Here is a 27,530-nt window from a genome sequence, read left to right as displayed (position 1 = left end):
CGAAAGGCTCCTGACCGATCACTTGCGACGGGACGTGTCGTCGGGTCTAACGGTGCCCTTGCCCTTCCCCAGTTCAAGAAGCCACTGAGCCAAAAGGAAGTTTCCAGAGCCCCAGCTCAGAGGCCTTGTCTGCAGGGAGGGGGGGTCATGGAGGCGGGGAGGTCAGGCCGCGGAAAGGCACACTGGGGATGCTGAGCAAGGAAGGCGGCGGGCACTGGTCAGGCCAGGCGGCTCTTCCCCAGCGGCTGACCGGCCCGCTGACCGGGGGTGCGGCCAGGCCCGGGAGGCCGGCGCTCCCGCGAGGCACTGCGCGTGCGCTCGACGCCCTTCCGGGAGCGCTGACTACAAACCCCAGGGTGCTCCGGGCCGGGCCGCTCTTCAAACCCACCAATCAGCGTCCCGCGCCGAGTTCAAACCTGGGAGGAGGCGCAGCCGGCGTCCCGGGCGGGCGGTGAGGTAGGGGCAAGGGCAGTTGCGGGGCGGGCGGCGCCGAGCGGGGCCTGAGGGGCTGCGGGGGGCGCTGGGCCGGTCGTCGTCGGCCAGGGAAGGCAGCGCTCCTCCGGAGCCGGGCCTGGGCTCCCACGGGCGGGGACGCGGAGGGCCGGCTCGCTCCGCGGCGCCCCCGGTTTTCCGTTATCCGCCCCGGTCGGGCCTGACGAGAGCCCCCCGCCCCGCCCGGCGTGGGGGCAGCGAGAGGCGACCCCGAGTCCGGCCGCGCGGCTCCGGGGGCCCTCGGCCGTGGCCGGCCTGGACGCGTGTGCGGCCCGGGCCGCCGCTCCCCTGCGCGGCCCCGGCCCCGGCCGCGGCCCCGCTCACCCTCGGGCCCCTTCCTCCCGCAGCGACCCCGGACGGCCGCCAGGCGAAGATGGACGTTGGTCCGAAAGAAGGTGAGGCCCGTCGGTGGCCGCCGCGGGGCGGTCCCGAGCCCGGGGCCGAGACGGAGAGGCTGGCTCCCGAGGACCCGAGCTCCGCCCCGGACCCAGCGCTGCCCGCGTGCGCCGGCCCGGCCCGACCCAGGCCCCCGCGGCGGCCTTCCCGCCGGTGGCCCCGCCCCGGGCCTGCGGGACGGATACTTGAGGAGCCGCCTTCGTGTTGTCCTGTTGGTTTGTCGCTCGCTCGTTGGCAAAGCCCTGGCGTGGGGCTGTGGGGCTCTGTGAGTGAACTGGCCTGGTTCTTCGCTGCCTCCATGTGGGGTTGGTAATTGTTAGGTCTTTAAAAAGAGGTTGCTAGTAAGAACCACACCAAGCTCGTGACATTCAGATAATACGTAGGTTTATTCAGTAGACCTGCTTGGACCAGGCCAGTTGGGCTAAGAGGGGATCTAGTCCTGGGCTAGGCCTTATCTAGGGTATTGGTGGGGAAAGGTGTGGCCAGGTAAAGGGAAGTGGACCTGGTGGTGGAAAGGTGTGGCCACATCAAATCCGGATGGGACCTCAGTGGAAGAGGGTGTGACCTCTTCCAGGTGTGCCAGTTGCCTAGGTAACACAGGTACTGGGTGGGGTCTGCTGGCCATGCAGGAGTGGACCTTACATTCTAGCCTTTTAATAATCATGAAACATGGCACAGATTCTCTCTGGCTACTTCTTGTTTACAAGTGGGTGTAGACATTAGGGGTAAAAGGCCTGTATGTGGTCCCCTCCCAGAGAAGGCAGAGAGCAGCAGTTGTCCCTTGGTAGGTGTGAATCCTTAGGTGATGTCTGCCGGAAGCGAGTCTCTTGGATGAAGTCTGGAGGAAGTCGTCTCAGGCAGGGGGCTGGACAAAGATGAAAAGGAAAAACATTGCTGAAAATATTGGATGTCCATGGCTTGGAGGTGGCCTAAGGGATGAGGTAGTGAGGTGTGTGAAGAGGAGAGCATTTAGCTCAGTGCTACACACCCCAATCTTCAGGCATGGGAGATAGCCTTACCTTGGTAGGCCCAAGAGGGGAAAAGGTGTACCTGGAAGTCAGTGTTGGTATGGAAATGGTAGGAGCCGGGTGCCGGTGGCTCATGCCTCTAATTCTAGCTGCTCTGGAGGCTGAGATATGAGGATCGTGGTTCAAAGCCAGCCCGGGCGGGAACGTCCAGGAGACTCTTATCTCCAATAATCCACTTGAAAACCAGAAGCGGCACTGTGGCTCAAGTGGTAGAGCACTGGCCTTGAGCTGAAGAGCTGAGGGACAGCGCCCAAGCCCAGAGTTCAAGTCCCACGACTGACCAAAAAAAAAAAAAGAAATGGCAGGAGCAGGAGCCTTTTTTATTCTTGACAGATGGATCCACTGTGGCTGTCCCTTGAGCTTGACTGCTGTGGGGGTGGTCAGCAGAACCTGGTGAGGGCCTGTTCACTTAGGGCGTAAACCAGATGGATTAAGGGTCTTGAGAAACACTTGATTGCCAGGCAGAATTGGAGTGGGAAAGGGGCCTTGATCAGGCTGAGGGAGACACTGGTCAGCATGTTGGTGTAACATGTGCCTAAGAAAGGTTAGGATGGGAAGGTAGTCTATTAGTGGAGGCTTGGTATTGTCAGTAGGGAAATTACCTAGGAGAAAAGGACTTCCATACATTAACTCAAAGGGGCTGAGGAAAGTAGGGCTGCGGGTGAGCGCCAGGGGTAACAGTTCTGGCCAGGATTGCTGGAGCTCTAGAGAAAGTTTAGTAAGTTGTGTTTTGAGGAGCGCATTAGCTCTTTCAACCTTTCCAGAAGACTGAGGCCATAAAGAATGTGAGGATTCCACTGGATGTTTAGAGAGGATGCCACCTGTTGGGTGACTTTGGAGATGAAAGCAGGTCCATTGTCAGTTTGAAGTGACCTGGGTAAGCCAAACCTAGGAATAATTTCTTTAATAAGGACAGAGGCAACAGTGTCAGCAGTCTCCGACATTGTGGGATAGGCTTCAATCCATCCTGAAAAAGAAGGTATTTCAGCCGCTTACATCTGGACATGTGAGTGAAGTCTATCTGCCAGTCTTCCCTGGGCTATGTCCCCGTGCTTGGTGTGTGGGGAATGCAGCTGGTCGGAGACCACCCTGTGAGCAGGTAAGAGCACATGTGGGGCAGGCTTGGGTAATAGCTTTTAGTCGGGTAGTTAGGCTAGGGCAATGGATTAAAGGTTTAAGAAGGTGGGAGAGAGGCTTGTATCCAATGTGCAGCGCCTGGTGAACTTGGGGAAGAAAGCTGTCTGCTTGTATCTCAGGAAAAACAACTCGTCCTTCTAGGGACCACCATCCCTGTGATTCCTGGGAGGCTCCCTGGTGGGTAAGTTCCTCGAGCTCCTGTCGGGTATAAGAGGGTTGTATTGAAGGCAATACCAGAAACAAGGGAACTGGACGTTGTTCCTGAAGTTATCTCTGCGCTGCTAGCTTTGCCTCCCGATCTGCTTTTGAATTGCTGACTGTAATGGCATCCAATCCCTTCTGGTGTCCCCTGCAGTCTGGTGTCCCCTGCAGTGAATGGGGCTACCTGTTGGGGAAGGGAAGCAGCTTCTAAAAGCTTAAGAATAAGTGAGGCGTTAGTAATGGGAGTCCCTTTGGTGGTCAGGAAGCCACGCTCCTTCCAGATTGCTGCATGCGAATGGAGAATATGGTAGGTATATTTTGAGTCTGTATAAATATTAATCTTCTGTCCCTTGGCTAAAATTAAGGCCCTAGTTAAAGCTATAAGTTCTGCCTTTTATGAGGTAGTGCTAGGGGACAGAGGGCTGCTTTCAAGAATGGTACAGTTATTAACAATGGCATAGCCCACAACTCAGCTTCCTGAAGAGGTAGATGTGGAACTGCCATCGATGTACCAGGTGTCTTCTGGGTCAGGAAGAGGAGTTTCCGAGAGGCAGCATTTATGGTAGCTTTTTAAAAAGAGGTTGCCAAGTAAGAACCATACCATGGTATTCAGGTAAGGGGTAGGTTTATTCTGTAGACCTGCTGGGACCAGGCCAGGTTGGCACTCCATGCAGCTGGCAAAGAGGGCGTTGGCCCTGGGCTAGGCCTTATCTAGGGTAGGGGCAGGGAAAGGTGTGGCCAGATAAAAGGAGGTGGGACCAGATGGGAGAAAGGTGTTGCCACATCAGATCCAGATGTGACCTCAGCAGATGCGGATGTGACCTCTTCCAGGTGTGCCAGTTGCCTAGGTAGCACAGGTACTGGGTGGGGTCTGCTCGCCATCCAGGAGTGGACCTTACAGTTACCAAGATGAATGTTACTGGCTCACAAAGGAGTCACAGTTGTCCCTCGATAGTCTCTAGAGTTTTGGCTCCTCGACTCCCCCTCCCTGCATGATTGTCCAAATTCAGGGACCTGGGACGCTTGCATAAAATGTCACAGTAGATAAACGTTCATCCATACACTTTAAATCGTCTAGATTATTTATAATAGCCAATGCAACAGCAGTACAGTGTCAGCGCTGTGTAGACAAATGTCACAGCTATGTTCACAGAGCAGCATTCTGTGCAAAGGAAGAAGGTCCACGTGTTTGGTATAAATGATTGTGATGGTATTAGGGTTTGAATTGAGGATTTCAGGTTTCTTAGGCAGACCTATAGCTTCAGCCATGCCTCCAGCTTTTTTGGATATGATAAATTCACAATTAGTGGAATCCATGACTTTGGAACCCAATAGTTGGGGCACTTCCTCTTAAATATTTTATATGTGTGTGTGTGTGTGTGTGTGCACGTGCGTGCATACATGTGCATGTGTGCATGGGTTACGCACTAGTACTGGGCTTGAACTCAGCTTTGTGTTCTTTGCTTCTTCACTCAAGGCTGACACTCATCACTTGAGCCACGCTTCCCATTCCAGCTTTTTGCTGGTTAATTGGAAACAAGAATCTCTTAGATTTGTCTGTCGGGGTTGACTTCAAATCTTGACCGTCCTGAGTAGCTAGGTGTCCAAGTGTCTGCAATATAGCCATTTTGGAAACCTTGCAAATCATCTTTGCTTCTTCATCCTGCCAGGAGGGCATCTGCTCTGGCCCCCTCTCCTCCCTGGTGTCCACTGCCTTTCACGTATGTGCATGGTGAACCACACTGCTCCTTGAGGATGTCCCCTCTTGCCACCTCCCTTCTTCATTCCCTGCCTTTTGTCTGTCAGTATCTTAGGTCTCCTGCCTCTGCATCTTCTCTGCCGTCTCTGCATTGCTGTGTTGCTCACTGGAGCCTCTTTTGGCTTTTCTTCGCCTTCCTTAGCCCCAGCCATTCCGGCTTGTGGCCTCTCACCTCCATCCTGTTGCCTTCTGTATTGCCAGATCCCTTGTCACTTTTCTGCCCAGGTTTAATCAGTTAACTTCTCAATCAAATTCTACCTTCTCTCCCTCTATAAGCTTTAATGGTGCTCTTGATTTTCCTCTCCTCTGTGGCTGGTAGACCTCCATTCCTTTTCAGGCAAGTCTTGCGTCTCTATCAGGAAAACCATGACCTGGTCTAGGATCTCTGCTTTCTCCCGGAGAGCCATCAGCATACTTTCTACCTATTCGCTTTCTGGAGAAGTTGTATTTTTCTTTGAGCAGTGAGCCTCTCTTCTGAGCTCTGGGCTTGCATAGTTACCTGCCTTTTGGGCACCTTCACATGCATGTCTTCTTGAATTCCACTTGACCCCTCCACATACCCCATTCTTAACCTGGCTCCTCTGTTCACCCAGCATCCCCCGCAGAGAACGCTTACCTGAGTCAAGTTGCTAGTTACTGCCTTTTCCATCTCCCCATGGTGTTTAGAATCCTTGACCCTCTTTCCAACTGCATCCAGCTGCCTCGCTCTGGCTAGAGGTGTGTGGCTCAGCAGTAGAGTCCCTGCCTAACACATGTGAGATCCTGAATTCAAAACACCAGGACCACTCAGGATAACACAGTCTGCTCCCAGCCACCTCCGCTGTCTCATCCCTGCGCATTTTTCACACTGGCAGTGTGTGCCCTTATTGTTTCATAGCTGTTGCCGCTTCCTTTCTTAGACAGCAGCCAAGTTAGATTGTAACCCTCTCCCGCTTCCTGTCACATTCTAGATCAAATCAAAGCCCCATGGGGTGGCTTAAAAACAGTCAAAGATCAGACCTCACCTACATCATCCATTCTGCTTGTTGCAGCCTCTGCCTGCTGACAGGTTCTTCAGATGCATACCTTGTTGTTTTCTCGGGGTGTCCCCAGTGTAGCACACTGCCTGCTGCAACCCCAAGGGCAGAGAGCCTGTACCCCAGCACACGAGGCACCTAGAGGCTGGGACCTCATCTGGGTGCACAGGTTTTGGCAGAAGGATGGAGTTCACCAGCCCAAGGCCACTCAGATCCTGGGACCGAAGACTGCATCCTCTGCTGCAAGTTTCTGAGCATGATCCAGAAAATTAATTTCCTAGGTTCTGCTCGTAAAGAGTAAAGTATCTTCCTCTTGCCTTTGTCCTTTAGCGACCTAGTTCCCTGCAGAGCCCATGATGCCTTTAGTGTCTTGGGTGCCTTCCTGGGCATGATGTGTGCAAAGCCAGCCAATAAAGTAAAACTGTCTCCAAAGACAAAAGGAAAGCTGGGTGCCGGGCTCACACCTATAATCCTAGCTACTAAGGAAGCTGAGGTCTGTGGATCATGGTTCAAAGCCAGTCCAAAGAAGAGACTTATCTCCAATTAACCACCAGAAAACCAAAAAACAATATAGTGCTGCAGTGGGGACACCTCTGAGAAAACAAGGAGGTGTGTGAATCTGAAGAACCGGTCAGCAGGCAGAGGCTGCAACAGCGGAGCAGTAGCCAGTGCCCCTTCTTCTCCCATAGCAGAGAGCCCCACTCCACATTTTGTGTTTTACGCTTACTTTGACTGTGTGTGCCAACATAAAAAATGTTAATACTCTTTTGTTGGTTGTGGTTGTTTGTTTGTTTTTTTTTGGGGGGGGGTCCGGTCATGGGGCCTGAACTCTGGGCCTGGGCGCTGTCCCTCAGCTCTTCAGCTCAAGGCTAGCGCTCTACCACTTGAGCCACAGCACCACTTCCGGCTTTTTTCTTTTTGCTTATGTGGTGCTGGAGAATGGAACCCAGGGCCTCAGGCATGTAAGCGCTCTACCACTGAGCCACCTTCCCAGCCCTCCCCCCCCCCTTTTTTTTTTTAAGTCACGAGGCTGGGCTATTTTGCTCAAGGCTAGTGCCCTACCACTTTGAGCCATAGTGCCACTTCTGGTTTTCTGGGGGTTAGTTGGAGATGAGTCACTTCCCTGGGCTGGCTTTGATCCACGATCCTCAGCTCTCAGCTTCCTGAATAACTAGGATGACAGTGAGCCACTGGTTCCTAGCTTTGTTTCTGTCTTTTGAAACAGGGTTTTATTATGTAAGTTTGCTGGAGTACAACTTGCAATTCTCCTCCCTCCAAGTGCTGGGACTGCAGGAGTGTGCCACCATGCCCGGCTAACCCTATTGGCCTTTTATGGTACCTATATAGGGTGATTTATTTTATCCCTCGTGAGAACTTAGTTTGTCCTTACTGTCTTCTGTTACCGATAACACTGCAGTAGATAAATAACTGCATACACTACCTGCACGTTTGTAACTGACTTTAGGACTCATTCATAGAAGCATGTGGGGTTACAGGGCTGTTTGTGAGACAGCACTGCTGAGAGTCACTACAGAGCTCTGAGGACCTTCGTTTGCCCAGCTGACAGGAATCTCTTGCCCCATAGCTTTGCCTGCTGTTTATCAAGATCTTTAATTTTTGCCAATCCTGTAGTTAAAAACTGGGGTTTTAGGATGCTTTCTTAACTCTTACTTTTGAATGGGGTTGAGGCTGGAATTCGTGTCATGCATTTATACCACTTATTTTCTGTGAATTTCATCTGTTCCTTTCCTTCCTGTGTTTCCATTAAGTTGTTAGTTCTTAGTTATTTGTCAGTACGCTTCATACCTTAGTTCTTTGTGAGATAAATTGCAAATATTACTTCCTTCTCGTTTCTTTTAACTTGGTTCATCATGTTTTGCCATGTGGAAATTTCATAAATCTGCATATTTAAAGATAGATCAGTTTTTATTTTAGGGCTTCAGGTTTGATGTCAAGGTTGGGCCTCATATTCCCACATTATAAAACAATGTCTCCAGGGATGGGAAGGTAGCTCAGTGGTAGAATGCTTGCCATGCATTTATGAGGCCCTGGGTTTGATTCCTCAGCACCACATAAGCAGGAAAAAAAAGAGAAAAAAAAAAAGACGGAAGTGGCGCTGTGGCTCAAGTGGTAGAGAGCTAGCTTTGAGGAGAAGAGCTGAGGGACAGTGCCCAGGCCCAGAGGTTAGGCCCACGACCGGACCCAAAAAAAACAACAGAACAACAAAAAACACAAAAAACAATGTCTCCAGTGTTTCTGGCTCCTTTAGGGTGTATATGGAATTTGTTCTGGTTTGCCATGCAGAATGAGTCAGTCTCAAGTTTTTCATCTTGTAACTGTTCCATAAGTGCTTGATAGCTTTGTAATTTTGTCTTTTGTTTGTTTGTTTGTTTGTGGGGCTTGAGCTCAAGGCCTGGGTGCTCTCCCCAGGCTCTTTTTGCTCAAGGCTAGTGCTCTACCACTTAGAGTCACAGCTCCATTTCCAGTTGTTTTTTTTTTTTGGTGGTTAATAGGAGATAAGAGTCTCACGGACTTTCCTGCCAGTCTGGCTTCAAGCTGCAAAACTCAGATCTCAGCCTTCTGAGTAGCTAGTGTTACAGGTGTGAATCACCAGCACCTGGCTTTCAGCTATTTTCTTTTATCCATTGACTACTCATAATAATTTTCAGTTGATTTTCTTCATGTGTCTGCTCTGTGTTTTACATCTACATGCCATGAACTCTACCCCCTAAGTCCTTTTGTCTGATTGTGTTGGTTGTGCATACAGAACAGTGTTAGGTGTTGTGGTGCTTGGAGATGTCGTTGCTGTGTGCCTGACTTTCATGGAAGTACTTCTGTAGTTTTCCTTTGGCCCTGATCCTGGCCTGTGGGTTAGTTTAGATAATGGTCATTGGTACTGTTGATTACTATTTTTTTCCCTTCCTGATAAATAATAGGACATTCTTCCCTGCCCACTTAGAGTTTGGTTTGGTCAATGCACCAGGAATATTGTGCTTTGGGTCCCTTCTGGGCCAATATCTTTAAGAGCCAGCTTGGAAATTATCCTTCCTCCTGCCTGGAGAGTAGGCATGGCCCTGATAGTGGGCTCCTTCAGCCTGGGTTCTGCGGGAGAGCACCATAGAGCAAGGCCCAGGCTGCCTTCAGTGGAGTTGGAGTGAGGAATACACTTAGATTGGGTAAAGACACTGGAGCCTTACATCATGCTGTTGACCCAGCTGACAATGTGTATTCACCCCTCTCCAGAAGTAATACTGAGTTGCATTTTGTTACATACCTCTTCAACATACATGGAGACAGTCATATGGTTTTTGCTTTAGGTTTATTATATTACTAGGTTGTGTAAAATTAAACTCTGTTGCAGTTGTGAAGTGCGTTTGCTCATATTGTGTACTCTTTAGTGTGTTGTTCAATTCCTTTTGCTAATACTCTGTTGAGCAATTTCTTTTTAACACAACTGAGATTGATTTTTTTTTTGAGCAAACTTTACAGCTTTTGGATACCAGTACTTGCTTCATAGAGGCAAATTGAAAGATTTATTTTTCCTATTCTCTGAAGCAATGTAAATAGTATTTAAATTATATGTTCTTTAAAGATTTAATGGAATTACCAAAAGCAGCTTTTATTTTTTTTTAAATATAACTTGTTTTGTTTTGGTGGTACTGAGGTTTGAACTCAGCCATGCTGCCTGCCCTCTTTTGCAAGGTTATTTATGTGTAAGTGTGTGTGTGTACTGGTACTAGAGCTTGAACTCAGAGCTTTGGCCTTTTCATTCACAATTGGTACTCTACCATTTGAACCGTGCCCCTCTTCTGGCTTTTTTCTAGTTAATTGGAAATAAGAATTTTTCTGCCCAGGCTGACTTAGAACTTCAATCCTTGGATCTCATAAGTAGCTAGGAATATAGGGCATGGGTCGCTGGTGCCTAGCTTCGCAGGGTACTTGTTGAGTTAGGGTTTTGTTTTGTTGTCCTCCCTCCCCCCTCGCCCTTCCCCCCAGGTACAGACCTGGCAGAATAAAGGAGGATGCTTCCAATGTGAGCTTCTTCCCTGAGACAGAGTCTTGCAAACTTTTCTTCCTGGGCTCACCTGGAACCTTGATCCTCCTGATCTCCCTTTCCCATGAAGCTGGGATGACAGGTGTGCCAGAAAGCCCAGCTATTGGTTGAGAAGGGTCTTACAAACTTCCAGGCAGGCTTTGGACTGTAATCCATTTCAGCTCCCATGTAGGTAGGATGACAGCAGGAGCCGTGGTGCTCAGCTAAGAATGACTGTTTAATTCTCTTTCCAGTTGTTTTAGGATCACTGAACTAATTGTTAGGATTTATCTTTCGGGTTCTAGGCTGAGTTTCATATATGATTTAAGTACAAAACTTTTTTTTTTCCTGGAAAATGATCAGTGTTAACAAGTTCATGTATTAACATGCATAGATTGAATCTTTCAGCTTCCTCTCTCATGGGTATTCCTTATTCCTTGGTACATTGGTGCATCGTACCTGTCTCCTGGACGGGGCTTGGGCATTAACTCTGGACCTTGTGCACACTGAGCACATATTCTACTACTGAGCCGTACCCCCAGCTCTAATGTGTTTCTGTTTGATTAGACAAATGGGACTATTTACTTGATTAGTTAGGGACCTAATTAAGATACTGGTATATTTTCAAGTTCCACAATATTGACAAACATGCACCATTGCTTATTAAGAACAAAGAACATGGGCTGGGAAGGTGGCTCAGTGGTTAGAGCGCTTGCCTTGCATGCCTGAGTCCCTGGGTTCGATTCCTCAGCACCACATAAGCAAAAAGAAAAAAGCCGGAAGTGGAGCTATGGCTCAAGTGGTAGAGCACTAGCCTTGAGCTGAAGAGCTGAGGGACAGCGCCCAGGCCCAGAGTTCAGGCCTCACGACCAGACCCCCAAAAAAAAAAAAAAAAAAAAGAACAAAGAACATAGTACTTTGTGACTCTGTAGTGTGGAAGGATCTGTTCCATGCCTTTCAGCAGTGGTTCATTAAGCGTCCAGGCCCTCTGCTGGTGATGGGGAGCTTGGGGACCTGGTAGGCACTCATTGTCTTGGAGCCATCAGCCCAGCTGTTGAGGCCATTGGCAGTTAGGGGGTGTTCGGACCAGTGGCATGGGTGGGTGTCAGGCCTGGGGGCTCTGGGAGACCTTGGTGGGGGCTGGAAAGGGCCCATTGTCCACATCGGTGTGGAGCATGTGATCTCCTAGAGGGAACTGAGTTGGGTAAATAAACAGGGCAACGAAGGCTGTGGTGGGCATGGGTGGGGGCACAGTGCTTCGAGAAGGACTCTGGTTGAAGGATGAATAGATATTTTGTGGCATATAAAAAGGAGATACCACTGGGGGAACTGAGCCAGGTGGGCTTTTGAAATGTTCTGTGCCTTAAGATGACAACTCTTGAAAAGTCAGCGAATGACTCAGTGACTACTTTTGAGATTATAGCACAAAAAAAGCTTTGTGCTTTTGTTAGGTAGCTTAGCAAACTCAACAGCTGGTGCATTTTAAGTAGAAAATGGGGGAAAAAATAAGCTCATCTAGAGCTCCCTATGAAAGCATAGTTAAAATAATAATTGGCACCCTTACAATAAAAATGATTGGTCACAATTTGGGGGTGTGATTTTGCAGTCGCTTTGGTACCCATAGAAATTGGTCGTGCTTTAGCATAACAATGGACTTTTCCCCCTCTGCAGACTTTTGTCTTTTGGCCGATGAAAAGTTTGACTTCGATCTCTCATCTTCTTCCAGGTAAACACATTTTCTTCCCTATCCTGGCACTGCCACTTTCTTCCATTTGAATGCTGGTGTCTTTAGTCACTAATGATCCTTCCTTTAACATTAGCACAAATGAAGACGATGAAGTGTTTTTTGGACCTGTTGGGCACAAGGAAAGATGCATCGCCGCCAACATAGAATTCAGCAAGAAGCTTCCCGAGCAGCCCGTGCTGCCAGTAGCTGCCAGCCCCTGCACCTGGAGCCCCCTCACCGGGGAGAAGTTTGTGGAGGTGTACAAAGAGGCTCACTTACTTGCCCTGCAGATAGAAAGCTGCAGCAGGAGAGAGGCGGCCCCGCCCACCCAGCCTGAAGCCTCTTGGAGCCAGGACATGGAAAGATTTGTCCAAGAATCAAAGTTAAAAATAAACCTCTTTAACAGAGTACAGGAAATGGAGAAGAGCCCCAAGTCTCTTAAAAGAGAAACATACTTCCTGTTGGATAGCCCCTTGAAGAGCTCCTCCGGAGACCAGCCCCACTCTGGGGAGCCCCAGCTCCCGCCTTGCTCTCCAGTGCGGCCTGCTGCTCCAGCCAGAGCCCACCCTGCCCCAATACCACCTCACTCATCTCAACCTTTGCCAGAGGGGCCGAGTGCTGCCCGCCCTCCAAATCACACTGTGCCTCCGAAGATGACCCGGTTGCAGCCGCCCCGAGCTTTGTCTGCGAGAGGCAAACACCTTCAGCTGGTCATGGAGAAGGTAGACAGAATGGGGGTTATTCAGACAACAAGCCCAGGATAGCAGCAGACACTAATGTCAGCTGTGTCAGGCACGGCTGAGCCCTGGGCGGGCTTAGGGAATCGAGAGTGACTGCATATAATGTGAGTGCTTGTGATGGCACCCCAAAACCTGAACCCCGGTCCACTGGGCCCTTGGGGTCCTTAATGCTTTCAGTAGAGACATACTGATGCCAAGCGGCCTCTCTGGCAGAGCTGAGCATGTAATGAAGGATCCTCTTGGCCCGCACATGGAAATGTATAGAGCTAGAACCCAGTTCTTCGTGTCAGCCCTTAGCAAGGTGCCGTCACATCACTTTGGGGCATGGTGTTTGGTGAATTGAGGAGCGTAGTAGTATTTATGGGGAGGAAGTCCCGCCTGAGCTTGCTCTGAACTGAAGCCTGTGTCCCCAGACCTTGTTGGAGGCCACATAGTTCTCACATTCCCAATAAACATTTCCAGCCCAAGAAAGAGACAGCAGCTAGTCCCTCCAAGGCGAGACCCCGAGATGACAGAGGATTCCCTGGGGAAGTGTGCCCAGACAGACCTGCCACTGCCCTGGATGCCACCACCCTGCCAGCGGGCAGAAGCCGCCTGGGTCAGGGCAAGCGGTCGCTCCCAGTCCCGAACAAGGTGAGTGGGAACGAGAGTGGTAGTGTTTGGACTTGTGGCATGGGTGGATGTCAGGCCTGGGTGCTTGGGGACCTTGCTGGGGGCTGGAAAAGGGCCCATTGTCCACACCAGTATGGAGCCTGTGGTCTCCTAGAGGGAACTGAGCTGTGGTGGGCATGGAGTGGGGGGCACTTAGTGCAGAGCTCTCCGGGGCTTCAGGAAGGACTCTGGGAGTCAACAGGTCCTCAGTGAGTTCATGTTACTGCCAGCGAGTGGAAGCCACTTAGGCCAGGGTGAGCGGTTGCTCCCAGTTACAAACAAGGTGAGTGTGGGAATGAGGGGGCGGCTGTGTGGGAACAAGGTAGTGGCTGTGTACCATATGGGGTCTGCCTTTTGATTAAAAGCTGGGACCAGTGGAGAGGCTGCTCGGAGGAAGGCCTGCAAAGAAGGCAGGCTGACAGTGTGGGCCTATACTTCATGCGCACGGCAACTGCAGTTTTCTGGCCATTTGTTTTCTTGCATTGGCAGTGACTGAGCATTGTGTAAGAAATCACTGGCAGTCCTTGTGAAAGGTGTCTAAATTGGGGTCCCCAGATCTGCCATTCACCCTGCTCCATGGGGTCCTCAGGCAAAGGTTTGAAATCTCCATTTTGAGAAGTCAGCCAGCTGTCTGCGTCGGTCAGATCCACATCTGGGCTCCGTGATCACAGATTGAAAATTCAGAACAAATAAGTTGCATCTGTTCTGACTTTTTTCTTGTCATTATTGACATTCTGGGGTTTGAACTCAGAGCCTCACACTTCTCAGCTCTACTACATGAGCCATTTCAAACCTTTTCATTTTTGAGTTATTTTTCAGGTAGGGTCTCACGTTTTACCTGAGGCTGACCTCTGACTCATCCTTCTGTGTATGCAGGCACATACTACCATGCCTGACTTACTGGTTGAGGTAGAGGCTCACATCTTTGCATAGGCTGGCCTTGAACCTTGGTCCTCTCAGTTTCTGCCTTCTGGGTAGTTGTTGGAATTTCAGGTGTGAGAAACTGTTCAGTAGCTTTTACCTGGCACTTACATTGCATTGGGTATTATAAGTCACCTAGAAGAAGATGACGAACAGTAGGTATGAGGACATGTGGGTTCTGTGCATACACTGAGCCCTTCCATAGGAGGGACTTGAGGACCCATGGACTCTGGTTTCTACAGGGGTCCTGAAAAAAAATCCCCGTGCTATCAAGGGACAACTTAGCATTTTTCTGCAAATTCAAGATGATCATTATTAAAAATCACTTAGAAATCCTTTTATAGAAATAAACATGGGTGGAAATTTTTGCTGATTCTGTCTTTTTAACATTTTGTCTCAGCTTGGGCTGAAGAAAACCCTGTTAAAACCGCCTGGCTGCGCTGGGAGTCTCGCGAGGAAGCCCTCTTCCTCAGGGTCTGCTGTAAGTGTGTCTCCAGCAGCAGGGAGAGGTGAGTGTCATCTTCTCATGTCCTGACCAGCTACACGACTGGCGAGCCTTGGAATGCAGTCTATTCCTCTGCCATCTTTTTAGAGAGCTGCTCCCCCGTCCTCTGCCCGGGTTCCTTCAGGACACTGAAGGGCTGGACAGTGGTCAGGGAAGACACTGTCCCATCCACCCTTGAGTACTTCACTTGGTCTACACAGTCACCCAGTGCCACCACATAGGATGATGCTTCCACAGCCTCATGTTTGTGTCATCAGATGCAGGGGCTAAGATCATATTGTCCAGGTTATTTGCATCTGGACAGTATGGAGGAGCCCCAAGGCCATACCTGTGGAAATTTAGGTATATTTCTCTTGCCAAGCCAAGACTGCCATCTAGTGGTACAGGGCAAAACCCTTGTAGACACTGTCTACACTGTCCAGAACAGCATGAGGAAAGCATGGATTCTCATGTCAGACCCACCCAATCTGGAGTCCACTCTGCCACTCTCAGTAGTATTGGGGCTTGAACTCAGGGCCTGGGCACTGTCCCTGAGCTTTTATGCAAAAGGCTAGTGCTCTACCACTTAGCCACAGCTCCACTTCTAGCTGTTTGGTGGTTCATTGGAGATAAGAGTCACAGACTTTGCTGCCCAGACTGGCTTCAAATGCAATCCTCAGGTTTCAGCCTCCTGAGTAGCTCAGATTATAGATATGAGCCACTGCTGCCCAGCTAGTAGTGAGACACTGGATCCTTGCCTTTACAAACCAAGGTGACAGTGTAACTCTGTGCAGGGTTCTTAGGATCCACCACCTCCATGCCAGAGGACCACACGGAGGCAGGCAGGCAGGCACAAGAGAAAGATTATTACAACGTTTATTGGAGGAGCCGTATTTCCCCCAGAGAGAGAGCACATGGCAGCGTCCACTGTCTAGGTAGCAGCAAGGTCTGGGTGGTAGGAAGTGAGGTAGATGAGCGTTCAGGTGGGTCTGGGTGGAGAGAGGGAGGGGCCAGCCATAAGGTGGGAACTCCAGGGCTGGGAGGAGCTCAGGTCTGGGTGGAGCTGAGGACCAAAGTTGGGCACAATGCTTACAGTTGTGTGTCTCTCCTCTTGCAGCCAAGCCAAGTGAGCGGACAGGTATTCCCTCTGGCAGCTCCCGGCCTCTGTCGCATATCAGCAAGCTGAGCAGAGCAGGTCTCACCATGCTGCGCCAGCCTCTGCCAGCAGCCCCAGCAGGACCACCATGTGGGCTAGCCAGGAGGCCCAGCGTGGCCCAGGTGTCAGCAGAGCAGCCCAAGTTGCCCACCCCCTCCCCTCTTGCCCAGTCCCAGATGCCTGAGGCTGGAGGCCTGAGGCTGGATCCTCACTCCGTTTCCTCGACATCTCAACTGAATGGAACTAGAGGCCTAAGCAGGCAGGACTTCTGTCTAAATGCCAAGACAAAGGCAGAGCTTGCCCCTGCAAATCCATTTAAAGTTCCTACGTGTCCTGTTGGTGAGTAACATAAGTGTTAATGTTTTTTTTGATTGTGGAAGAAATGCTACTTGAGATTTTTTTGCCAAGATATCCTCAGGTGCTGGCTCTGTTGGCTGTCTTTCCAAGTCGTGTCTGCTAGCTGCGCTGTGTTGCTCTGGGGGTTCCCTGTCACCCCGTGTGGGACAAATCATCGGGGTTCCCTATCACCCCGTGTGGGACAAATCATCGGGGTTCCCTGTCACCCCGTGCGGGACAAATCATCGGGGTTCCCTATCACCCCGTGTGGGACAAATCATCGGGGTTCCCTGTCACCCCGTGCGGGACAAATCATCGGGGTTCCCTATCACCCCGTGTGGGACAAATCATCGGGGTTCCCTGTCACCCCGTGCGGGACAAATCATCGGGGTTCCCTATCACCCCATGTGGGACAAATCATCGGGGTTCCCTATCACCCCGTGCGGGACAAATCATCGGGGTTCCCTGTCACCCCATGTGGGACAAATCATCGGGGTTCCCTGTCACCCCATGTGGGACAAATCATCGGGGTTCCCTGTCCCCCCGTGTGGGACAAATCATCGGGGTTTCCTGTCACCCTGTGTGGGACAAATCATTGGGGTTTCCTGTCACCCTGTGTGGGACAAATCATTGGGGTTCCCAGTCCTCCAGTGTGGGACAAATTATCGGGGTTTCCTGTCCCCCTGTGTGGGACAAATCAGGGTTCCCTGTCCCCCCCATGTGGGTGCTCTTGGGCTGTTCTTAGTCTCCTCACTGCTGTCTGCAGCAGCTTGGCTGCACTTTGCTCATCTCTGTGTTTACCTTGTTGGCAATGGCTTAGGCTTTGATCTATGGTTGATAGTTTCCTTCAAGTCTGGAAAATGATGACATTACTTTTTAAAAATGCTTTCTCTATTCAGGCATTGGTGGCTCATGTCTATTATCGTAGCTACTCAGGAGTCTGAGGTCCGAAGATCACAGTTCAATACTGACCTAGGCAGGAAAGTCTGTGAGACTCTTCTCCAGTCCACCAGCAAAAAGCTGGAAATGGAGCTATGGCTCAAGTAGTAGAGTATTAGGTTTGAGCAAAAAATTAGCTCAGGGATAGCGGCCAGGCTCTTAAGTTCAAGCCCCAGAACTAGCACCAAGAAAAGAAGAAAGAAAGAAAAATAATTTTCGTGTGTGTTTGTGTGTGTGTGTGTGTGTGTGTGTGTGTGTGTGTGCGCGCGCGCGCGCGCATGTGTGCACGTTAGTAATAGGGCTTGAACTCAAGGCCTCAAGCTCTAGCTTGGCTTTTTCACTCAAGGTTGGTTCTCTACCACTTGAGCCACACCTCCACTTGTTTTTTGTTTTGCTGGTCAATCAGAGATGAGACTGCCTGGGGTGCTCTGAACTGTGATCCTTAGATCTAAGCCTTCTGAGTAGCTAGGATTACACGTGCGAGCCACCCGTACCTAGTTGGAAAAGCTTTTCTTGTTTCTCTCTTTTTCCTAAACCTGTTGACATGGTTTCCTAGCCATCGAGGCTCTTTCAGCTTTTTTCTTGTGCTCCAGTTTGGATTGTCCCTAGTTATGTCTTCAGTTCTTGTATCTGTTCTTCTGCAGTCTAATCTGCCATTAAGCCTGCTCTAATTTCTGTCATGCTTTCCCATTTTTCTTTTACATCTTTGAGCATATTTATAATGGTTGTGGTTTTAAGTCAGTTTCTTGTGATTGCATCTTCTCTGTCATTTTGGGGTCTGTGGCTAATTCTTTTTCTGGTTATGGTCACAGTTTTCTGCTGTTGGCTGTATCAGATATACAATTTTTAATGTCTAGATTGTGGGGTTTTGTTTTTTGTTTGTTTGTTTTAAAGAATTGAGTTTTGCTTTGTTGGGCTGGCAGTCAACATCCACTGCAGGCTTCTTAAGTTCTGATGGGGCAGGTCTAGAATAGGCCTGGGGATGGGGCCTTGGGCCTGTCACTAGCAAAGGCCTTTGCTTAATGTGTGTGTTCAGCTGGCTCTGTCCAGCCTGCTTCCTAGCTATGCCAGCGCCCTGGTTGCTGTTCCCAGTAGCTCTTCTTGTCTAACTCTAAGGAGTCTTGCCTTACATGGGTATGCTTCTGCTCTTCAGCCAGAGACTCGAGAGATTCCTTCTCCCTGTTGCTTCCTTTTCCCTCTTATTCCAGCTGTGTCAGACCCCTGGGCTCCAGCCTCTGTGTCCTCCTATGAGGCTGGCCTGCCTTGAATGGCTGCATCCTGGGCCTTTGGCAGAAAGTGCCACACGGTATCTTGCAGATAGAAGGCCATGTTTGGTAAAGGCCCTGCACATGAGCCTAATGGGTTTATGTCACACAAAGTTGAGTTTTGTCATGAGCTTTGGCCATTATCACAGTGCTATTTTGTTAGAACTTGTTACCTTATAGGTAACAGGTACATGTTTTAACAAGGAAAACAAGGAACAAAACTAACGAACGAGGGGCTGGGAAGGTGGCTCAGTGGTAGAGCTCTTGCCTTGCATGCATGAGGCCCTGGGTTCGATTCCTTAGCACCACATAAAAAGAAAAAAGCCAGAAGTAATACTGTGGCTCAAGTGGTAGAACGCTAGCCTTGAGCTGAAGAGTTGAGGGACAGCGCCCTGGCCCAGAGTTCAGGCCCCATGACCAGACCCAAAAAAAAAACAAAAACCCAAAAACAAAACAAAAGGGCTGGGAAGGTGGCTCAGTGGTAGAGCGCTTGCCTTGCATGCTCGAGGCCCTGGGTTCGATTCCTCAGCACCACATAAGCAAAAAGAAAAAAGCCAGAAGTGGTGCTGTGGCTCAAGTGGTAGAGCGCTAGCCTTGAGCTGAAGAGCTGAGGGACAGCGCCCAGGCCCAGAGTTCAGGCCCCATGACTGGACCCAAAAAAAAAAAACAAAAAAAAAAAAACAACTAACGAACGTGACAAACACAAGACTACATAATGGTTTTGAGTGAGAACCTAGGCTTGGCAGTGACTGAGCGAACAGGCCCAATGCTGAGGGAGCCAGGCTGAGATGCTGAGTGGTTAGCCTGTTCTGTGGCATGTGCAGTTCTCAGTCCCCAGACACAGCACAGCCATGTGGGCAATAGCACAGACATTTTCTTATGCAGCAAGTAACGAGTGCAGAGTAAAGACATGGGGCCAGGTTGGATAAAGAGTTAGAAAGGAGCCACTAGTATGGTCTGGAAGAGGTAGCTGGAGTCAGTCGCTGTGTTACACCACAGGATCTGCTGGTGCCAAGTGAAAAGAAGAAAGGTTATAATCTGACATGAGTTTTCACTGTTTGTGGTCCAGTGTCTGGCAAGGGCATGTATGGGTTGATGAACTTTCTGTGTGGCTCACATAGCGGGTCAAGGCTTATCCCTCAGTTTCCTCCAGAGTGTGCAGCTTCAGTTCATGGGGCTTTAGTAAAAAGCAGTTTTTTTTCTTAGTAGATCTGTGGAGGAAAATTAAATTGGAGTTGTCTAAAAGTTAGGGTCCAGTCCAGTCTACAGGTAGTAATAACCTTGGAAGCAAGAGCAGAGCTTCAATCTGGTATGTGTGTTACAGCTTTTTTTTTTTCTTTTTTCTCTTTTTTTGGCAGTGGCAGGGCTTGAACTCAGGGCCTAGGCACTGTCCCTGAATGCTTTTGCTCAGGGCTAGCACTCTACCACTTTGAACCGTAGCTCCACTTTTGGTTTTCTAGTGGTTATTTGGAAACAAGAGTCTCATGGACTTTCTTGCCCTGGGCTGGCTTTGAACTGTGATCCTCAGAGCCTCCTGAGTAGCTAGGATTACAGATGTGAGCCACCAGTGCCAGGCTGTGTTGTAGTTTTTCTAAAGAAAAGCCAGTTGTTTGCTGAATGAGTTTAGTTTTGGCTTTTTTGTCTAATGATCTTACTTTAGAAACCTCTTGAGGCACTGAACACGTTAGCCTTTTTTTTTCTCATATCATTATTAAAGGACATTATTTTACAAATGTAGAGACTGAGGCTCAGAGTGGTAAGAGGCCAGCCAGGTGGCCACGGAAGGAGGCAGACAGTAACTCTGAAGACATTACCTTCTCCCTTCCAGGTGGACAGCACTGGCTCTGATAAGATTTGCAATATCAAAATCTGAGTAGACTTCATGGATGATGTTAGGAACCCAGGCTTGTCTTTGGTCTTGTTTTGCCGTGATTAGCTTTTCTTCCTCATGATCTAGTATGGCTGTACCAGCCCTAGCTCTTATTCCCAATAGTTGGAACTGGGGTTTGAACTCAGGGTCTGGGTGCCAATTCCTAAGCTTTTTTCTCAAGGTTGGCTCTGTTACCACTTGAGCCACAGCTCCACTTCTTTTTTTTTTTTTTTTCTGGTTAATTGAAGTTAAGAGTCTCTCAGGCAGGGCTGGGAAGGTGGCTCAGTGGTAGAGTGCTTGCCTTGCATGCATGCATTAGGCCCTGGGTTCGATTCCTCAGCACCACATAAGTAGAAAAAGCTGGAAGTGGCACTGTGGCTCAAGTGTTAGAGTGCTAGCCTTGAGCTGAAGAGCTGAGGGACAGCGCCCCGGCCACAGGCTTCCTACCTGATTCTCCTGTGACTCACCGCACCCTTTTCTTTGTCTCAGGTGAATCCCTGAAAGGCGTGACACCGAAGTCCTCCCGGGCACAGTGGCTGCAGTCGTGGGCAGCGGCTGGCAGGTAACTCACCTACATCTACTTCCTTCTCCTTCCAATGAGGACTGAGACACTGCTGCTTCCTGGAGTGTGGGAGCTCCTGGGAGCCGCTGCATATCTGCAATCTGCAGGGGATTTGAAATCCCCCAGGTTTTGCAGTGGGGTGGTGCACTCCCAGCCCTGCAGGATGGTCTTGCCACACTGAGGACCTCGAGTGGCAGCCCTGGCAGGCACCTGCTGATGCAGCCTTTCCTGACACTCGTGAGTCAGGTGCCAGCACTGCTCCCTGTGCTCCGAGGAGTCCTCACACGTGGGGGGGCGAGTGGGGAGGGACTGGGAGCTGCTGCATTCGTGACTCCCGGCCTGGGCGCAGCAGAATAAGGTCTGGGCCAGGCTTCCGGACTGGGGCTCTGCCATGGAGCAGCTGTGGCTCTTCAGCAAGGGACGTGGTGATGGGCTTTCCTGGACTTGGATGTGACCACAGTATCCCTCACAGCACTGCCCTTGCTGAGGTGACTCCTGCCACACCGAGTGCCACCATGTCCTTCCACCTGGTGAGAACGCCCCCCATCCTAGGGCCCCGCAGGGTCGTGCTCGTTGGCATCTCTGTCCTTGCTGGTGCTGTGGGAGAGCTGCCTCTCCACAACACCCCCACCCGCCCTCGCCCCCGCCAGCATGCTGGGTGCAGGGAGCTTGCAGTCTCTTTGTCAGTGTTAGTGTACTGTTTTCAGACTCTGAAGAACCCAAAACTGCCCTTAGTTGAGGACAGAGCCTATAGATGAGTCCTGCCGTGAGCTCCACGTTGGTACTCTGTCCTGAGTTGTTTCCTTTTCATGACTGTAACAAGCACTATAGTCTTGGTGTCATTTTGTCTTTAGGCAGTGTCTTGCGAAGTATCCCAGGCTGGCCTGGAACTCATACTCCTACTTCAGACTTCCCAGGCTGAGGATCTTGGAGTTTAAATGACAGAATTTCACTCTCCCAGCTCGATAACAGACTCGGTGTCTGACAAGGGCCCATTGCTTTGGTCATGGTAGGACCTTTCCCCGGGTCTTCCTGTGGTAGAAGAGCGAGCATACACTCTGCCTCCTGTGAGTCACTGGTCCTTCCCACGCAAGGACGCTGCTCTCGGCCCTAATGGCCTCTCAGAGGCTGGCTTCCTAAGACCCTCTTCTTGGAGACTTCGACATAGGCATTTGAGGCCTACAAACATTTAATCCACACTCATTACAGCCTCTCCTCTATGAACAAAAACCAGCATTCTGGCCAGATGTGGTACTGTCATGGATAGTGCCAGGACATGCCATGAGGAGAGTCAAATACCTGGTTCCCTGTTTCTACTCCCGTGCTTAACCTTGACAAGGGTCTGTGTGTGTGTGTGTGTGTGTGTGTGCAAGTGTGTAATAGCACTCAGGGCTTTGCACCCTCCTGCCTTTTTCACTCAAAACTAGCATGCTACCATTTGACCCACACCTCTACTTTTTTTTTTCTTTTTTTTGTAGCTACTGGGCCTTGAACTCAGGCCTGGGTGCTGCTCCTAAGTTCCTTTTTTTGCACAAGGCTAGCATCCCACCGTTTGAGCTACAGCACCATTTCTAGCTTTGTGTGATTAATTGGAGATAGGAGTCTTGTGGACTTTCCTGCCCGGGCCGACTTTGAACTGCCATCCTCAGATCTCAGCTTCCTGAGCAGCTAGGGTAACAGACATAAGTCACCAGTGTCCTCCTAATTTTCAGCTTTTTTTGTTGTTTGATTAGATGCTTTTTTTTTTTTGGTTGGTCGTGGGGCTTGAACTCAGGGCCTGGGCACTGTCCCTGAGCTCTTCAGCTCCAGGTGAGCGCTATACCACTTAAGCAACAGCACCACTTCCTGCTTTTTCTGTGTATGTGGTGCTGAGGAATTGAACGCAGGACCTCTTTTTTGGGGGGCGGGAGGTCCGGTTGTGGGGCCTGAACTCTGGGCCTGGGCGCTGTCCCTCAGCTCTTCAGCTCAAGGCTAGCACTCTACCACTTGAGCTACAGTGCCACTTCCAGCTTTTTCTACTTATGTGGTGCTGAGGAATCGAACCCAGGGCCTCATGCATGCAAGGCAAGCACTCTACCACTGAGCCACCTTCCCAGCCCCCCCAGGGCCTCTTTCATGCAAGGCAAGTACTCTGCCACTGAGCCATCCTCCCAGCCCTTGTTTGATTAGAGATAAAGAGTCTCACAGACTTGTCTGCATAGGCTGGCTTCAAACCTAGATCCTCAGATTGCAGCCTTCTCGCAGCTGGGATTACAGGCATGAGCCATGGGCACCTGGCTCTGATAACAGCCTTAAATCTAAGTAAATAGCACACCATGAAGTCGGCTTGCCCATTTGTCCCCAGCTAGGGAGAAGAGAGTCCAGTTTCTCATGGGGCGTTCACAATGCCATTGAGTCTCAGGGGTGCCATCTGGGAGGTGCAGCCCAGCTGATTGTCTTGGTGACCTGTGGGGCACTGCCTATTGAGAAACCTGATGCCAGGGCTAGCATGCCTAAGTCCAGCCTGTGTTGGAGCCCCGCTCAGGGACAGAGCCCCTGACCTCTGCGCTGGACTCTGGTGAGACCACAGAGTGGTCATGATGGTGCAGCGTTGGATGACGTCATGCTCACGAGGTAGACTGGGCTTTGCTGAAGTCATCTCTGCTCAAGTCTTGGATGCTGTCTTTGCCAGGGCCACTGTTCACAGCACACCTGTGAGACGCTCACTGGGGCCGGCATCACAAGATCTGTCCGGTACAAGGACTCCCGTAAGCGCACGGCGAGTGTCAGCATTGCCCACCCCTTCTCCCCGGCGTCTCTCTGGCCTCCCACTGATGACCCCACAGTCTGTGCCTAGGGCTCTGGCTTCCCCGCTGTGCGGGCCTGCTCGGCGATTGTCCTCCGAGCCCCGGAAGAGGTCTATGGTGAGGTAAGACACGGAAGAGGTTAGTCTGTCCTGCCAGGGAGTGACGCAGGGGAAGAGAGAAGACCACACAGACTGGGCCTGCTATTTGGTATGGGCATGGTTTAAGTGTGTTGTTTGCTTATAAGTATTAAAAAAAATAATTTTTATAGGTGTTAGAAACCTTTGAGTCAAAAAATAAGATGTTCCTAACCAATTCATGGATAGTGATGCTTTCAGTGTTTTCCTCAGTAATAGGCTTTTTTTTGTTTGTTTGTTTGTTTTGCAGATCCTAGGGCTAGACTTGAACTCAGGGCCTGGGCACTGTCCCTGACTTCTTTGCCTACCACTTGAGCCACAATGCTACTTCCAGCATTTTCAGAGTAGTTTGTTGGAGATGAGAGTCTCACGGTTCAGGCTGGCTTCAAACCATGATCCTTAGATCTCAGCCTCCTGAGTAGCTAGGGTTACAGGCTTGAGCCACTGATGCCTGGCTTCTCAGCAATAGTTTTGAGAGTTGGGTACTGTGGGCTGCATTGGTATTGTAGGCATGCCTGTCTGGTGCCTATTGGTTACCAAAGATGCACCACTGGGGAAGCCTGTTATGGCATGAACGTCCAGTGCCTGGCTGGGCTCAGGCTAGACCTCCTGTGGATGGGAAAGGGCGAGGTCTTAGGGGAGGCAGAGCAGACAGGGTTAGGCATGAGAGCCTCTAGGCGCCCCAGCAGTGGACAGAGGTGGTTCCCCGACGTGTGTGGTCGCTCCTCTCTTCCTGTTGAGTGACTGAAGAGAGGGGCTGAAGTGGGCAAAGGTAAAACCGGGCTGGTGAGGATTTGGGGTTGAAAGGAAAATGATCCTCTTGCACAAGAAACAGGCGTGAAAGGGAGGACGTATTTACAGCGAGCTGCCCTTGCAGGTGTGTGGCACCAGCTGCAGCTCCTGCGATGGGATGGTCTTCCAGAAGTTTGCTTCAGCCCCAACCAGAGCTCAGGGTAACGTTTTTGTAACATTTTCCTTCTCTTGTAGAACTGAGCTGGCACAGGAGCTCCAGCAGAAGGCCAGCTGTGCGCAGGTGGGCCTCGGTCTGTCCTCCAGTGAGAGCCCTTCACCTCCATTCTTCATACCTCAGGCTCTTCATTTTTCTCCTGAGAAAAGTGATTTTTCTCCAGAAGGCTCCACTGTAGGAGAGGCTCGGGATGAAGCCAAACCTTGCAGTGGCTCAAACCCTAGAGAGGTAGGCGGAGGCCCACTGGCCACAGAATGACTCACCCTGTCTCTGGGCAACCAGTTCCTGCAGATCTAGACCCTTCAGGACCCAGGGCCACAGAAGTGTTTGGCTAAGGAGCTGGTTGGGGGTCAGGAAGTGGGGGCAGGGCAGCCCCACACTACCTGAAAGGTACTTTCCCTCAGGAGGGGCCTACAACTTTCCATGATGGCTGACAAGGGTGTTGGGTTCTCCCTCCAACTATGTCCCTTTCTAGGCTATCCTCATTGACATGGGGCTGGATCAGCTTAGCACCGCTCCTGAGGAAGGCAGACCCCCAGCCGCCCTCCCTCTCATTGACATGGGGCTGGATCAGCTCAGCACTGCTCCTGAGGAAGGCAGGCCCCCAGCCGCCCTCCCCCTCATCGATGTGGGGCTGGATCAGCTCAGCATTGCTCCTGAGGAAGGCAGGCCCCCAGCCGCCCTCCCCCTCATCGATGTGGGGCTGGATCAGCTCAGCACCGCTCCTGAGGAAGGCAGACCCCCAGCTGCCCTCCCTCTCATCGACGTGGGGCTGGATCAGCTCAGCACCGCTCCTGAGGAAGGCAGACCCCCAGCCGCCCTCCCCCTCATCGACGTGGGGCTGGATCAGCTCAGCATCGCTCCTGAGGAAGGCAGACCCCCAGCCGCCCTTCCTCTCATCGATGTGGGGCTGGATCAGCTCAGCACCACTCCTGAGGAAGGCAGACCCCCAGCCGCCCTCCCCCTCATCGATGTGGGGCTGGATCAGCTCAGCACTGCTCCTGAGGAAGGCAGGCCCCCAGCCGCCCTCCCCCTCATCGATGTGGGGCTGGATCAGCTCAGCCTTGCTCCTGAGGAAGGCAGGCCCCCAGCCGCCCTCCCCCTCATCGATGTGGGGCTGGATCAGCTCAGCACCACTCCTGAGGAAGGCAGACCCCCAGCCGCCCTCCCCCTCATCGATGTGGGGCTGGATCAGCTCAGCACTGCTCCTGAGGAAGGCAGGCCCCCAGCCGCCCTCCCCCTCATCGATGTGGGGCTGGATCAGCTCAGCCTTGCTCCTGAGGAAGGCAGACCCCCAGCCGCCCTCTCCCTCATCAACTTCTGCAGTACACCTGAGATGGGTGCCGGGCTGGGACTGCACAGCAGGCCCCTGATGGACCTCATGATGAATACCCCAGATGTGGGCAGAAACGGTGCAGTAAAGCCCCCGGGAGCCGAACAGCGGCAGGTGATACATGCTGACTTGGGTCTGGGGTGCTGTAGTCCTGCGTTCTTAATCCCTTGAGTCCATGTATGACTCAACCTCAGCTTCTCAGAAGCCACCCACCAGTTAGGCATGCTGGCTCACACCTGAAATCCTAGCTATTGGGGGACAGAGGATTGGGGGGGGCGTGGAATGTGGAGATCAGGAGAATTGCAGTTGAGGCCACTCGGGACAAAAGTCTGGGAGACCCCATCTTGAAGGTAAAAGCTGGGTGCACGTTGTCTAGCTATGCTGGAAGTGAAAATAGGACCATGGTCCACGTTAGCTCGAAGAACTGGGTATGTGGCCCAAGTGGTAGAGTGCCTGCCTGGTAAATGCAAGGCCCTGAGTTCAAACCCTAGTACTTCCCAAAAGAAGGAAAAAGAAGTCACTGCCCCTGAGGCCTGGATCTCCTGGATGTCAGGGCCTGTCTGTACCCTTCTTTCCCTTAAATTCATGGTGTTAGGGGGCAGTACCATGTGTGAGGATCTGAGGCTTTATTCCTCCCAGTCTCTTAGTCACAGTGGTTGAGGTTCCCTTAAATGCACCTGAACTGGGCTACTGAGTTTTTCTGGAACTAAGCCCCAGGTCCACCTGTCTTCTAGGCCACTGCAGCCTCCAGAGTGGGAGCTGTGGGATGGCCAGCCCAGAGAAGCTGTTAACCTGCCCCTCTGCTCTCTTCCAGCTGATTGACCTGGGCTCCCCACTGATCCAGCTGAGCCCCGAGGCCGACAAGGAAAACATGGATTCTCCACTCCTCAAGTTCTGAGTAGAGAATACTCTTCACTGAAGCGGCATTTGACCGAAAAAAAAATTTTTTTTAGAAAATAATTGTGTTTGATGTGGGAGTTGGGGGAGGAAAAGCCAGAAAATATCTTTTTGCGGCTAGAAGGATGGGCTGGGCCTGGGATTGGCACAGTGGCCCTGAGGGTGTCCCTCTTCTGTAGGGAGTTAGGAATGTTGCTTTGTGCTTTTTGTATGTGAAATAGCTGCTATTTTAAAGTTTGTGTAAAAAGTTAAGTATTCCAGATGTAAGTTAAATTTAATTATTAAAGCATACTTGGTTTTCAAAAGTACCTATCTGTCTTCATCACTCCAATTGCTATGCAAAACCTATAGTTTTCAGACTTTAAGAGCTGGTGTAAGTGCAGGTGTCCTGCCCACCCTGTATGCACAGGCCCCTCAGCTGTGCAGGCCTGGGAACCTGCAGCTAGTGGGGACCCATCTGGTTCTAGTGTGGCAGACCGCACCTGGAAGAGGCTGCTCTGGACAGCTGGGGTCTAGAAGAAGTGTGGGCAGTAAGGAAGGGATGGCCTGGATCTAAGGAGGGGCTAGGCCAGTGACCAGGCCTCAGTGGCTGTCTGCTGGGACTCACCCTGGGGTCCTCCTCTGCCAACAGCGATGGAGGCCTGTGACTTGAAAGAGGACAAATACGATACACTGTCTACAAGATGAATGACATGGTGAAG

At 51.0% G+C, this 27,530-nt stretch overlaps 1 protein-coding gene across 3 annotated transcripts; it reads left to right on the top strand.

Moving 5' to 3' along the window:
• Positions 1-422: 422 nt before the first annotated feature.
• Gtse1 (G2 and S-phase expressed 1) lies at positions 423-27,128 on the top strand. 3 transcript variants are annotated; one of them, XM_042667353.1, is made up of 13 exons: positions 423-456; positions 840-887; positions 11,734-11,788; positions 11,883-12,510; positions 12,991-13,161; positions 14,501-14,609; positions 15,702-16,079; positions 20,640-20,712; positions 23,384-23,620; positions 24,620-24,827; positions 25,075-25,678; positions 25,886-26,046; positions 26,747-27,128. In XM_042667353.1, exons 2-13 carry the CDS (start codon positions 866-868, stop codon positions 26,828-26,830), a joined length of 2,730 nt encoding a protein of 909 aa, XP_042523287.1. In that variant the 5' UTR covers positions 423-456; positions 840-865; the 3' UTR covers positions 26,831-27,128. The 3 variants fall into 3 exon arrangements, with proteins under 3 accessions (XP_042523287.1, XP_042523285.1, XP_042523284.1); XM_042667351.1 differs by having other exon boundaries at positions 24,620-24,665; positions 25,075-26,046; XM_042667350.1 differs by having other exon boundaries at positions 25,075-26,046.
• Positions 27,129-27,530: the final 402 nt, after the last annotated feature.

Source organism: Dipodomys spectabilis, unplaced genomic scaffold (assembly GCF_019054845.1).
Source record: "Dipodomys spectabilis isolate Male_0828 unplaced genomic scaffold, ASM1905484v1 ptg000392l, whole genome shotgun sequence".
NCBI lineage: Eukaryota > Metazoa > Chordata > Mammalia > Rodentia > Heteromyidae > Dipodomys > Dipodomys spectabilis.
Note: the sequence above shows the minus strand (reverse complement) of the source record. Positions and strands in the feature narration are given on the sequence as shown.

Coding starts and splice junctions, on each gene's coding strand:
- Gtse1 (XM_042667350.1), top strand. CDS start 866: ATGGACGTTGGTCCGAAAGAAG. Junction 20,713..23,383: donor TCGTGGGCAGCGGCTGGCAG/GTAACTCACCTA, acceptor TGTCTTTGCCAG/GGCCACTGTTCACAGCACAC. Junction 26,047..26,746: donor CGGGAGCCGAACAGCGGCAG/GTGATACATGCT, acceptor GCTCTCTTCCAG/CTGATTGACCTGGGCTCCCC.